The sequence below is a fragment of the Urocitellus parryii genome, chromosome X, assembly GCF_045843805.1.
Source record: "Urocitellus parryii isolate mUroPar1 chromosome X, mUroPar1.hap1, whole genome shotgun sequence".
Classification (NCBI taxonomy): Eukaryota; Metazoa; Chordata; class Mammalia; order Rodentia; family Sciuridae; genus Urocitellus; species Urocitellus parryii.
Genome location: NC_135547.1, coordinates 42,085,468 through 42,099,893, shown reverse-complemented (window position 1 = coordinate 42,099,893; position 14,426 = coordinate 42,085,468). Strand labels below are relative to the sequence as shown.

At 32.6% G+C, this 14,426-nt stretch overlaps 1 protein-coding gene across 1 annotated transcript in view; it reads left to right on the top strand.

The window, feature by feature from the left end:
* Positions 1 to 14,426, top strand: part of Tbc1d8b (TBC1 domain family member 8B) — a 73,615-nt gene that overhangs the window by 23,542 nt on the left and 35,647 nt on the right. Inside the window, exons 2-7 of the mRNA XM_026402668.2 lie at positions 365 to 475; positions 2,713 to 2,831; positions 3,973 to 4,198; positions 4,906 to 5,146; positions 8,796 to 9,003; positions 9,947 to 10,108. Coding sequence (XP_026258453.2) covers positions 365 to 475; positions 2,713 to 2,831; positions 3,973 to 4,198; positions 4,906 to 5,146; positions 8,796 to 9,003; positions 9,947 to 10,108 — 1,067 coding nt within the window. The remainder of the gene's footprint in view (positions 1 to 364; positions 476 to 2,712; positions 2,832 to 3,972; positions 4,199 to 4,905; positions 5,147 to 8,795; positions 9,004 to 9,946; positions 10,109 to 14,426) is intronic.

Sequence of the window (14,426 nt, the reverse complement as noted above, 5' to 3'; positions counted from 1 at the left end):
AAGTAAGTGACAGAGGCAGGATTCATATACAGGTAGTCTGTGGTGCACAATTTTATATTCTTACCTATTATACAAACAACCTTGTGGAGGAGGTGTATATAAATGCTGCAGATACACTGTGAGAATTGGACAATTGAACTGAACTTACTCGCTAATTGAAAGATATTTTTCTCAAACACTACTCATATTAGCACATGATAATCTTTTCATCCCAAATATATTTTTTTCTTTAAAAACATTATTAAAAAGGCTCTTTGGGCTAGAAAAGTTGAAAAACAAATTCATTACTTTTGTCACATGAAGTGGTATTGATTTTATTTGTCTCTTGGAACGTTTAGTTTCAGCAATCTTTCTATTACAACAGGGCTTCTGGTTGGGACTCTTGATTCAGTCTTGGACTCTACTGCTAAAGTAGCTCCATTTCGCATCTTACACCAGACACCAGATTCTCAAGTTTACTTGTCAATTGCATGTGGTGAGTATGATTTTTAAAATGTATTACTCAAATTGTATTACTCAAATTTTTTAGGATACTAAAAAAACTGAATGTTCAAATTTATTTCTACTCTTCAGTTGTTTTGAGATTTAGAAATTAGTTAAGTGTGCAAATCTGCTTTGGGAGAGTATTAAGATCTCTGTTTATTTAAGGATAAGAGAATATTAGGAATTTTTAAATCTAGTGATGTTAATCCCCAGCACTGCAAAAAGGAAAAAAAAAATCTAGTGATGTAAGAAACTAGAAACATGTGATCCAACAGTGCTGATTCTGAGCAGATTTTGGTCAGTACTACTGCTGGATGATTCATTTTTTCAACTTATTTCTGCTTCATTCAACTGTTAGAAAGAAGGAACCTTCCCCGTGAAATATTTATTTCATATATTTCATTTCTAATAACTCAAATGAGGAAAATGTGAAGTTAAATATGATCCCAAAACTTAAAGCTTGTCCCATAAAGAAGTATAAGACTGAAAAATGGAACTTTTTTTTATTCATACACCTACTTTTTCAAAAAAGGCATCATATCCTTAAAATGTAAATATTCTTTCCTGCTACATATTCTTTCATGCTGGGGTAGTTCAGATCTTTCCACATATATATTGTGGGTAGGAAAGGAATTGTGATAATTATTTTTAATAAAACAAGTCAAAATAAGTTTTTAAATACCCACAGTGACAGTTTGTTCTTGTTTTTTGATGCTATTGTATTGCTGGTCCAAATTAGAATCTCAAATTTCTAGATTTATGGCCTTTTTATGTTGAAGTACTGCCTTTTTTCTTTTTTTCTTTTACTCTCCTCTTCTAATATAGATACACTTTTAAAAAACAAAAGCATATGAATTTCTAGACATGTCATATGTATGAATATACAACGTATAATTAATTTTTGTCTCCTGGTTCTTTTAAATTGAATGCCACTTGAACTAAATAACGAGGACATTACAAAAATTCTATAACCTCAACTCTAAATCTGATTGGTTGAAATTATTTAGAAACAAATGTCCTTTCTACTTAACAAAGTAAAGGATGATTATATAACATATTCTCCCAAGTTAAGCTGATGCAGAAATATAGTAATTACCTGTGAGTGAGCTTTCATGTACATAAAAGATCAAAATAAAGGCTTTAAAATTTCCTCATGGCTCTTATTTATAGATCATTTCTTGGTATGGCAACTTTAGTAACATGATTGCAATTCTAACTGAATTTTAGAAAATAAACAATTTGGCAGTTTCAATAACTATTTTAATGTGTCAGTCTCCATATATTATAAAATTTTCTAGCTGGGTGTGGGTGCATGCCTCTAATCCCAATGATGCAGGAGGTTTAGATAGGAGGATCGCAAGTTTGAGACCAGACTTAGCAACTTAGTGAGGCCCTAAGCAACTAAGCAAGGCCCTGTTTCAAAATAAAAAATAAAAAGGACTGGGGATGTGGCTCAGTGGTAAAGCACCCCTGGGTTCAATCCCTAAAACAAAAAAAATAATATTCTAAGAGGTCAAGATACTTCTTTTTAATGATATTTGTATTATCCTTGATTCTGGGAAGACCTTAAAGGTAAATGGGGGTAAGGGGAGACTGACAGACATTGCTAAAGCAATTTAGAACTAATATTTAATCTGATTTTCAATAAGTCACCTAACACTGATTCAGTAAGTCACATGAATTTAACCTTGCTACAGGTTTTCTAACCTCATTCATGAAATTGCTGTAAGTTTACTAAGTTATTTAACATATGGGGTAACTGAACAGAGGTTTCATAAGTTGAGTGGCCACAGTTGAAATCCAAATTTACACAGTGTTCCTAGGATCATCATATGCATGCTGTTTTCAGCCATACAGATGGGCAACATATGCTAGTTGTTATTTGAAGATCAAGGATTAAATTATGTATGTATATTTTCTGGTATTTTACATGTCCTCAAAAGATAATAAACATCAGTTACTGTTATATTGTTTACAGAATTTTATATCTTTTTTGTGTGAGCTATAATTAATTTTCCCCTTTCATTATATATTATTTCTATTTATAATGATAAATATATTCATGCCCACATATAAAGAGGAAATAGAATTAATGTAATACCTTTATTCATTTATGACTATCATTTCTGAAAGTGAGCAGATACATTCCTTTTAAAGTAAGCTTGTAAATATCAACAGCCATTTTGTTGTGACTTCCCTTGAGTCATATTCTCTTATGTTATTAATCAGGAGCCAACAGAGAAGAAATAACCCAGCATTGGGATTGGTTGGAGCAAAATATCATGAAGACCTTATCTGTGTTTGATTCAAATGAAGATATTACTAATTTTGTACAAGGAAAGATACGAGTAAGTGGTATAGATACATTTTGTAAATGGAATACTAAAACCTTTGACCATCTTTTATGAGGATCAGAAGTTATATGGAAGATCATTCTTTTTTTGTGTATTTTTTATTTAGAGACAGAGTCTCACTGAGTTTTTTAAGGCTTTGCTAACTTGCTGAGGCTAGCTTTGAACTCGTAATCCTCTTGCCTCAGCCTCTGGAGCTGCTTAGATTCTAGGCATGTGCCACCATGCTCAGCAGGAAGGTCATTCTTTTACTAGCACTTTTCAGGATTGGTAGAACCACACGTATGATTGCCAGAATAATGCTTAGGAAAACTAAAGCTGAGCTGGAGGTATACCTCAGTGGTAGAGTGCTTGCTAGCCTAGTATGAGGCCCTGGATTCCATTCCCAGCACCACCAGAAAAGAGAGAGGGAATATTAATTGTAAAGTCAGTGGTTTGTCATTGGTGCCCATGTAAGTATTTTTAATGATATTTTCATTTCAATATCTCTTGAGTTTACAGTTTGAGTAAAACCTTTGTTCAAAAGAAAATGAAAACATTTTTTTTAAAAAAGGCATTTTCCTATATAATCACAGTAATATTTTTTTTAAAGAGAGAGCGAGAGAGATAGAAAGAGAGAATTTTTTAATATTTATTTTTTAGTTTTCGGCAGACACGACATCTTTATTTGTATGTGGTGCTGAGGATCGAACTGGGACGCAAGCATGCCAGGCAAGCGCACTACCGCTTGAGCCACATCCCCAACACAATGAAAACATTTAATACTTTTTTTGTGGTAGCTTCTTGAGGCATTAGAAAAAACCTAGTACAAAACCCCCCAAAAAAATTCTGCTTACCTCTATCCTAAGGGAAAAAAAAAAAAAAAAATATATATATATATATATATATATATATATATATATATATATAATTTCTTTTAGGATAGCGGTAAGCAGAATTTTTTAAATATATATGTTTATATTTTATATATATATATATATATACATATATATATATATATATATATATAGTGTGTGTGTGTGTGTATAACATTGTATGTAACTATATGGATATGTAACAGTTGTATTCAATCAAACATATAAAGTTTATTTTTTGTACATGATGATGAATTTTTAAGAAAATATTTTGTCTCCTCTAGGGATTAATTGCTGAAGAGGAAAAACATTCTTTTGCAAAAGAAGATGATCCTGAGAAATTTCGAGAAGCCCTTTTGAAGTTTGAAAAATCTTTTGGTTTACCAGAGCAGGAGAAATTAGTGACCTATTATTCATGTAGTTATTGGAAAGGACGGGTTCCTTGTCAGGGTTGGCTCTATCTTAGTACCAATTTTCTGAGCTTCTATTCTTTTTTGTTGGGATCAGAAAGTAAGTGGTTTCTGTTGATTATCACGGTTTTGAATTTGCTGGCTGACCTATTAACTCTGTGGTGGTGTTAGGTTATATAAAAAGTAATGAGATTGACATTAAAGGTAATTAAACTGTACATCAAAAAGTTCTCTTCATCTAGAGAAAGAATCCTTATAGGACTGGTTGCTTAATATAGGAAGCTTTTAGAAGTGTTTATAGAAAGCTTCACATATTGTGAGAAGTGAATGAATATTAAATCATGATGGCAATCTGGCATCATTATAACTACTTTCTTTCCCTTGTTATAAATTACCTGCTTGCTTCATTCCATGTTTTAATCCGTGTTTTAAACATACAATATGAATCTAGTAGCCATTGTACTTAATGACTCACCCCTCACTTTGTAGCCCCAAATAAAAATCAAACAGTACTGTGTATAGTATATGTACAGCTTTTACATCAGGGATTATATAATTAAGTAATTATATAAAGAAGCATTGAAATATCAAATCAGAAGCATTTTAATTCTTTAAAATTATCTGTTACTAGAATCACCAATTATTGCATATTCATGGTGATGTTTCAAGTTTTTAACTAATCTGGAACTCAAATATTTTAGCTGTTCATAGCATTTTTCAAGTGGTTATTATTTGAAAAGGTCTGATTTGTGAGCATAAGTTAATATTGAGAATTTAATCATGCCTACTTACAATTCTTATTTGCAGTAAAACTCATTATCTCCTGGGATGCAGTCTCAAAACTTGAAAAGACTTCAAATGTTATACTGACAGAGAGTATTCATGTATGTTCTCAAGGGGAGAATCACTACTTTTCAATGTTTTTGCACATTAACCAAACCTATCTTCTTATGGAACAACTGGCAAACTATGCCATAAAGAGACTTTTCGATAAGGAAACATTTGATAATGACCCAATCCTTGATGATCCTCTACAAATTACCAAAAGGTACTCAAGGCTTAATATTCATTTCTTTAAGTATTGTTTGTAAGAATAATAGCATTGATTAGCATTAAAAGTTGACTGTTATATTATAATTTTGATTTGGAGTTATCATGGATATGTTTTTGTATGAGTTTATTCATATGCATTTTCACAAATTATTTAATTCTCTGTGAAATTTAATCCAAATAAGGAATAGAAGTTAATTTTTGAAATTTAGACAGGATTTTTCTGGACTGTTTCAGAAATGTAGAAATTTGTGTGTATGTGATTAGTCTAACTTCAAATTTCTCTGTGAGGAGTTTAGATGATTTCAGGTCTGAAATTGGTTGTTAAACTTATTGTTTATTTTTTTAAATAATCATTTTTATATTATAGACAGCATAGTATTTTCATAGTACTGGAATTGAACACAGGACATGCTAGGCAAGCCTTCTACCACTACATCTTCATCCCTTTTAAAATTTTTCTTTTGAGAGTCTCACTAACTTGTCCACCCTGACCTACAACTTGTGATCCTCCTGCCTCAACTTTCCAAGTTGAGCTAGCCCAATAGCATGATTTTTTTTTTTAATGAAGAGGCAAGTTAATGTAGCTAGTGATGCCTGGGCTTTAGTATAAAAATAGAGCAATTCTTAGATAAGTCATACACTTAGGATCTCAGTTTTCTCATCTTGTCTTTTCTATCTTAGAGGGCACTTATGTGGAATGAATTAAACATTTGTGAAAGCACTTTGTAAAATAAAAACAATAGGTAAATAATAATCATTATTAGTGCCTAAATCAGAAGTATCTGACATATAGCTATTTGCCAGTAGATTCAGTTTGTTGATACTGAATAGAGCCCTTTCATTCCTGCTCAATATTCAAACAGTTGACTGGAAGAAGCTTGCCAAAGCGTAGGAGGAAGGGAGAGATTTAAGAAATAGCTTGTGCAACCAGTTTCTAGAAAGGAAGATGAAGGTAGTCTGTATGGAAAAGAATAAGAGTAACCTAAGCCAAAGTTATATGTATACATCAGAATATCCCTAATCAAGTACAGTTGTTTCTTTTGAATATTTCTAAACCATTACTAAAATCTAGATGCATAAGGATTTCTTTGTAAGACTGCTTGCCTTTCTGGAAATTAGATTAGAGGTGAATTTTTTAATACCTTATTGCCAAAATTAGGTCTCAGTGTACATGATTTATGAATAGTACTCTATAGGATTAAGAGTCCTATTCATGTTATATTTTAGTTGGACATTTACTTTTTAGTTTTTTCCTTGATTGGCTGCTATAAATGATCTTTTTAGCCATTTTGTTTCCCTTGAAATTTTCTATAGAAGGTCTTCTATTAATAAATTATTCATTATCAATTTGTATTTAAATAAGCTGTAGTAAAATCCATTTTGTCTGTGTATTTTTAAGAACCTATTGAAGAGCTGGGGTTGTAGCTCAGTGGTAGAGCACTTGCCTACCATGTGTGAGGCACTGAGTTTGATCCTTAGCACCACAGAAAAAATAAATTAAAAAAAAAGTTATTGTGTCCATCTAAAACTAAAAAAAAAAAAAACATTAAAAAAGAAACTATTAAAAACCTTATATATCTAAATCTTTATTTCTAGAAAGTTGAAAAGAACAATAATTGATAGCTATAGTCTCCAAATCACTTTTTCTAAAATGGAATGTCTTTACTGACTCTGCTTATTATTTTTACAAATATGTATTACTTCTATAATTACTCATTTTATTATTGTGATTCTGAGGATTGAACCCAGGGCCTCACACATGGTAGGCAAGACCTCTACCACTGAGCTATATCACCACCAGTGACTACTTCTATAATTTTAACAATACAGAAGCATAATAATATTTCTTAGTGTGTATCCATCCATATATATATATATATATATATATATATATATATATATATATATTTAGTTAGTTAGTTTTAGGAGGTTACAATATCTTTATTTTATTTTTAAGTGATGCTGAGGATTGAACCCAGTGCCTCATGCATGCTAGGCAAGCCCTCTACCACTGAGCCACAACCCCAGCCCCATCCATACAGTCCTTTTAATGCATTCTGTTTTTTAAACACAATACCTTTATTTTATTTGCGTGGTGTTGAGGATCAAACACAGGGCCTCGCACATGCTAGGCGAGTGCTCTTCTGTTGAGCCACAACCCCAGCCCCAAATGCATTATTTTTTTTAATTTGAAAAAAATATATATATGAATGGGACTGAACGTGACATAGTTTTTTCTCTTACTATAATATGTCACAGACCCCTTTCTGTTCATATAAATGAACCACAATCATTCTTTTAAATAATAGTGAAGTAACCTGTCAAATTACAATTTACATAATTTAAAAATTAACATGGTTCCTGGTCATACTTGTCAAGAGTATTTTGAAGACATGTTAAAATACCATATTCAAATAGTATATGTGGGAAGGATGAATATAGTTTTAACTTGGTTGGATTTGAGTTAGAACTTTCATAATTTACTTATTACTCCAGATGGCATTACTGCTTAGCACAAGTATTTAGTGCCCCTAGGAAAATTATACTATTGAAAGCAATTGCTTTTTTATTTATATATTTATGTATCAGTTAACAAGTCATTTGTATTTATTAACTACTATTCCGTGCACAACCCGATACAAGCAATGTTGTTTTAGCCTGCCTCTATTTGGGGTATTTTTAAACATTGGTTTAAATTTCCATTTCACTTAATTTCAGTACTATTTCAGTACTTAATTTCAGTAATTAAATTCAGTACTATTCAGGACTATTCTTACTCTCTAAATATTTTTTTGGGGGGGAGGTACTGGGGATTGAACTCAGGGGCACTCAACCACTGAGCCACATCCCCAGTCCTATTTTGTATTTTATTTAGAGACAGTGTCTCATTGAGTTGCTTAGTGTCTCGCCATTGCTGAAGCTGGCTTTGAACTCGTAATCCTCCTGTCTCAGCCTCCCAAGCCACTGGGATTACAGGTGTTCGCCACCACACCCAGCTTCCTCTCTAAATTTTGATGCCATAAATTTTCTTTTGTTTGAAATGGGTAAGTCTTGATTTTCTGATGACCAAATATGTAAATTATTGTCTGCTGAGAATGGTTTTAGTCAAGTTGCATATTATGAATATATAATAATATAATGATAGTCTTCCAGCAAAGCACTCTACAATAGATGTGTTTAAGACTTGTGCACATATCAATCTTCTAATAAAATAAACTATAATAAATAAGAAGTGAAATGCATTTGTTAAGAATCATACTTTTTTCCATTTCAGAATTCATTGAAGAATACAGCATTTTGTATTTAATCTGTCTGCTTTGTTTTATTTTTATTTTTAGTACTGCGGAATGAACTCAGGGGTGCTTCACCACTGAGCTACATCCCCAGCCCTTTATATTTATTTATTTTTATTTTGAGAAAGGGTCTCAGTAAGTTGCTTAGGGTCTTTCTAAATTTCTGAGGCTAACCTTGAACTTGTGATCCTCCTGCCTAGGCCTCCCAAATTGCTGGGATTACAGGCATGCACTACTGCACCTGGCTACTCTGTCTCATTTACAGTGTATTTAAATTAATCAATACAGGCATGTCATATACTTTAGAATCATCATTTGAGCCACTATCCCCCTTTTGTTTCTTTCTTACAGGGGTTTGGAAAACAGAGCCCACAGTGAGCAATTTAATGCCTTTTTTAGGCTGCCCAAAGAGGAGACTTTGAAAGAAGTACATGAATGTTTGTTATGGGTACCATTCAGCCACTTCAATACTCATGGAAAAATGTGCATCTCAGAAAATTATATCTGCTTTGCTAGCCAGGATGGCAATCTATGTAGCGTAATCATTCCTTTACGAGAGGTAACATTAATTTGGTTACATATCAATTTTTAGTTTGTAAAATGTCATGTAATAACAAAAATTAATAGAAACTCAAAATGCAAAACCTTTTAGTAATTTAAAATAATCATTTTCTGTGTTCAGTATTATTCTTCAGGATAAAAGTACTAGCTTTTGAGATATTCTCAATTCCTTTTAGTAACACCTTATAGTTATTACTGAAAGTAAAACTAGAAAAACAAATTAAAAACCACAAATGGGCTTGAACATTCAGATATTTAAAACATGAATATCAAAATTTAGAATGTCACATTTGATGAACTTGCTCAGAAAGAATAGAATTGATGGCTTTTGTGTAAGCCAGAAATAAATTTTCAGTGTTCAGCACTGAATAATTTCCATTATTATTGCCAATCTTAAAGGCCACGCATTACTTAAACCTCTTCTTTGAGAATGAATTAACTTGCACTGAGGTTAATTATATCATTTATGCAACTAGTCTAGTCTCTTTCTTTCTTTCTTCTTTCTTTCCTTCCTTCTTTCCTTCCTTCCTTCCTTCTTTCTCTCTTTCTTTCTCTCTTTCTCTCTTTCTCTCTCTCTCTTTCTCTCTTTCTCTTTCTTTCTTTCTCTCTTTCTCTCTCTCTTTCTTTCTTTCTCTTTCTTTCTTTTTCTTTCTTTCTCTTTCTTTCTTTCTCTCTTTCTCTCTTTCTCTCTCTCTCTTTCTTTCTTTCTTTCTCTCTCTTTCTCTCTCTCTCTCTCTCTCTCTCTCTCTCTCTCTCTCTCTCTCTCTCTCTTTCTTTCTTTCTTTCTTTCTCCAGTGATTGAACAAAGTCTGTTTCTTAGTAGATTGTACCATGGACTAAAACTTTTAGCCACAAAAGAGTAAGCCAAACACATTTTATCTGAAGGTGTCACAATAAGGGGAAAATATGAATCTCTTATTTATCTTTTCACTCCCCTCCAGGTCTTAGCAATAGATAAGACAGATGATTCCAGTAAATCTATCATCATTAGCATCAAAGGAAAAACAGCATTTCGCTTCAGTGAAGTTAAAGACTTTGAGCAACTGGTGGCAAAACTCAGCCTCAAGTGTCGGGCAGCTTCAACTCAGTATATTAGCACAGAGGTAATTAATATAGCAATTAAATAATTTTGGAAAGAAAGCATTGTGTTTCATATGTTCTTTTCTTTCAGAAGAAATTCATAGTACCTTTACTATTCATACCTATGTTTATTTTTTTTCAAGACTGAATCTAGAAACTCATACTTTTAAAAATATTATTGGATCTTTCTACTGTATTTGCTGTTTTTCATAGAAATACACCTTCTATGTTTACATAATTTGTTTTTAATGTATCTATTAATTTTTTTGTAGTTGTAGACAGAAGTATGCCTTTGTTAATTTTTGTTTATTTTTATGTGGTGCTAAGGATCAAATTCAGTGCCTCACCCATGCCAGACAACTGGTCTGCCATTGAGCTACAGCCCCAGCCCTCATAACTTTTTTTTTTAACAACTCATACTACACTGGAGAATTCAACAAGGCCTTGAAAAATGATCTTTCTCTTATTGCTGCAAAGATCTCGATTTTAAACCAGTCTGAATATCTTTTATATTTTAACTACCACATTTGCCTCATTTACATAATCTAGCCCAAAGCAAAATAGTGACATATCCCTTTACTTGCAAACTATTAGAGCAGACAAATATTCTTGGCAAAGAGTGGTTACGTGGTTACGAGCCTGATTTTGATGTTTAGTATGTTCATGGAAATGTGAACAGATTGAATTCAGATGAATTTTTTTCAGTTCCCAGAAACGTCATGTTTTAATAATTGGGTAAAGCTTAGCAAATTGTAACTATTTATATTTTAATTAAAGATTCAGAGAAAAAAATTAATATTGGCTTTGCTCGTTATATTTTATTTGGACTGAAATATAGAGCCTTTTCCCACTTTCTGCAGAGTACAAGCTGAAAATAATATCCTAATTTAATTATAATGCAGTATTGATAAGACTAAATTTCCCTTTGAAAAACCACAATGAAAAAAATATAATTTAAGAAATATATATCATCTCAGTTGCAGACACAGAAACTGTATGTTGGCTGTCAGGAGGTTTTCTTGCCCGACTTTCTCTCTCACTCTTTTAGTATGTACCCAAAGTATTTCTTAGTTTTATGTGAAAACACAAGTAAAATCTGATCAGTTTGGTAGTTTTTCTCCCTGTGCTCCCACTGCCCAATATTGTCCTTGTCTTATTTCAGATAGTCTTTATGTTAGATCCAATGTTCTGCTTATGTTTCCATTTCCTTTAATTTATCTGCCTCCCCAGAACCTAGAGAACTGGAATTTTCCCCTGACAACTCATGTGTCTCTAGTAGCTGAGTATGCTCGGTTGCCAAGAAAGGATTTTGTTTCAAAATGTGTTTACCATCTTTCCAGATATGTCAAAAATATAAGGTTTTCTAGTTTTTTCTTGCCCATTTTTAGAGGTTTTATAAAGATGTGTACAAAATACCAATCAGTACACTGATTTGCTTGGAATTATCTCTTTTTTGGGGAGAGGGGTACCGGGAATTGAACTCAGGGGTACTTGGCCACTGAGCCACATCTCCAGCCCTATTTTGTATTTTTATTTAGAGACAGAGTCTTACTGAGTTGCATAGCACCCTGCTTTTTTGCTGAGGCTGGCTTTGAACTCGTGATCCTCCTGCCTCAGCCTCCTGAGCCACTGCCACCATGCCTGCAAAATATATCTTTTTTTTAAATATTTTTTTTTAGTTGTTGATGGACCTTTATTTCATTTATTTACTTATATGTGGTGCTGAGAATTGAACTCAGTGCCTCACACATGCTAGGCAGGTGCCCTACCACTGAGCCAAAACCCTAGCCTGAAATATATCTTTTAATTGTCCTAATATTCTTTTTTCACTGAAGATTTTTTCATAGCAATGACAAGGAATATTGACTATTTTAATATTGTCTCTATACATCTAGCTTTATCAATAGTATATTTTAAATATTAGTGAAGGAAAGCTTTTTAAAACAAGAACTATTTTTATTTGATTTCTAAATAAAAGAAATTGTAGCTCTATTATTTTAGAGTTACACCCAGTTTACTGAAACAAAAGAATACATTTTATAATTTTAACAAACCTGGTTAAATTTTATAAGAAACATTAGACTTTTAAATCTTAATCTCAAAGAATTTAAATAAAATAAAAACATGAATGTAGGAAGGAAGTTAGAAATTTCTTCCTATGAGTACATCAAAGATGTGGTACAAAGAACAAATGCTCCCAGAAGTAATTGGGATTATGCATAAACTCAGTTCTGACCAAATTTGAAATAGGTATCAACTAAAATGTTCCATTTTTATGAGTTATGATAAAACCTGGATGCATCAACAGGTTTTGTAAAATTCTAATCGAATGTTTAAAAGATATTTTAATCTTTTATTTTTTATATGAGAGGTGGGTACTGGAGATTGAATCCATAGCTTTCACATGCCAAGCAAGCACTTTACCACTGACTATATGCCAATCCCCTGCTTTTTTTTTTTTTTTTTTTTGAGACAGGGTCTCCAAAATTGCCCTATCTGGCCTCAAACTTGAAATCCTCTTGCCTCAGCCTCCCAAGTAGCCAGAAATACAGGCATGTGTCACCACACTTGATTGATCTCTTACTTTTACTGGCATATATAATTAAGGAATATTATTGGATAATTATTTAAAACTATTAGATGAAGAAGTATGGGCTTCTTTAACTTAGTTTTTGACAAACTGACCTAAGAATAGAAAGCACTATTGAAGATCTCTTACTTGAGGCTTTTATTTTTTTTATATTTATTTTTTAGTTATAGGTGGACACAATACCTTTATTTTTATGTGGTGCTGAGGATCAAACCCAGTGCCTCACACATGCTAGGCGAGTACTCTACCTCTGAGCCACAACCCCAGCCCCTGCTTGATGCTTTTAAACTGCATTACAAGTGATCGTAGGAACTATGGAATGTCAAGAAAGGTTAGAAAACACATTTATGTCTTAAAGTGTTTAGATAGGCAAATAAATACCTTCTACAGATTATCCAAGCGTATGCAAATGTGTTTATTTTATTACTTATCATAACCAGCATTATCCCAGTTTCTAAGTTTTTAATTAGAAGTAATATGCTCCAGGAACATTCATTCTACTTGATAGAAGGAGGTATTTCCTGATTCTAAAATGAGGAGTTTTTTGCCTTTTTAAATTTTAATATTTATTTTTTAGTTTTTTCGGTGGACACAACATCTTTGTTTGTTTGTGGTGCTGAGGATCGAACCCGGGCTGCACGCATGCCAGGCGAGCACGCTACCACTTGAGCCACATCCCCAGCCCTAAAATGAGGAGTTTTAAGTTATAAAAAACCAGTAGTGGTTTCCTTATTCTATGTAATCAGATAGGAATAGTAGTTTAACTCACATAACTAATTTTTGTTTTCCTTTATAAGAATAAGGTAATGCGTTTCCTGTAACTATAATATAAATTAGAAATAGATACTGTAGCTGTGGGAAGTAATAGATTTATTTCTAGGGTAGGAAACCAGAAAGATTTTTAGAAATAAAATTAGCATCCCATTTTCAATTATGTATTATGAATGGGAATTTATTTAAGATAAGCTTCTAATATTTGAGAAAAGTGGGGGGTTGTATATTTTTGTCTTAATTTTTGTTTTTTCAGGTTAACTCTGGATCCAATCATCATTTATTGTGCCAAGTTTATGAGATAGTCTAATTTAAATCTGATATTTTGTAGTAAGCTTACACATAAATATTAATCTGCCCTATCTTTCCTTTACTGTTAGAGGCATATGCTACTTCTAAACTCTGTCATACACCAAAAATCAAACAGGTTTAAGAATACCTGCCATAAAATTAGCAACCTCTGTTACTTTCTTTTTTTTTTTTTTACTTTTTTTTTTTTTTATTGTTGGTCGTTCAAAACATTACATAGTTCTTAATACATCATATTTCACAGTTTGATTCAAGTGGGTTATGAACTCCCAATTTTACCCCGTATACAGATTGCTGTATCACATCAGTTACCCTTCCATTGATTGACAAATTGCCTTTCTAGTGTCTGATGTATTCTGCTGTCTGTCCTATTCTCTACTATCCCCCCTCCCCTCCCCTCCCCTCCCCTTTTCTCTCTCTACCCCTTCTACTGTAAATCATTTCTTCCATTTGTATTATCTTGTCTTACCCCTCCTTTCCTCTTATATGTCATTTTGTATAACCCTGAGGATTGCCTTCCATTTCCATGCAGTTTCCCTTCTCCCTCCCTTTCCCTCCCACCTCTCATCCCTGTTTAATGTAAATCTTCTTCTCAAACTTTCATCCCTACCCTGTCCTTGTTTACTCCCCTTATATCAAAGGGGTCATTTGGTATTTATTTTTTAAAGATT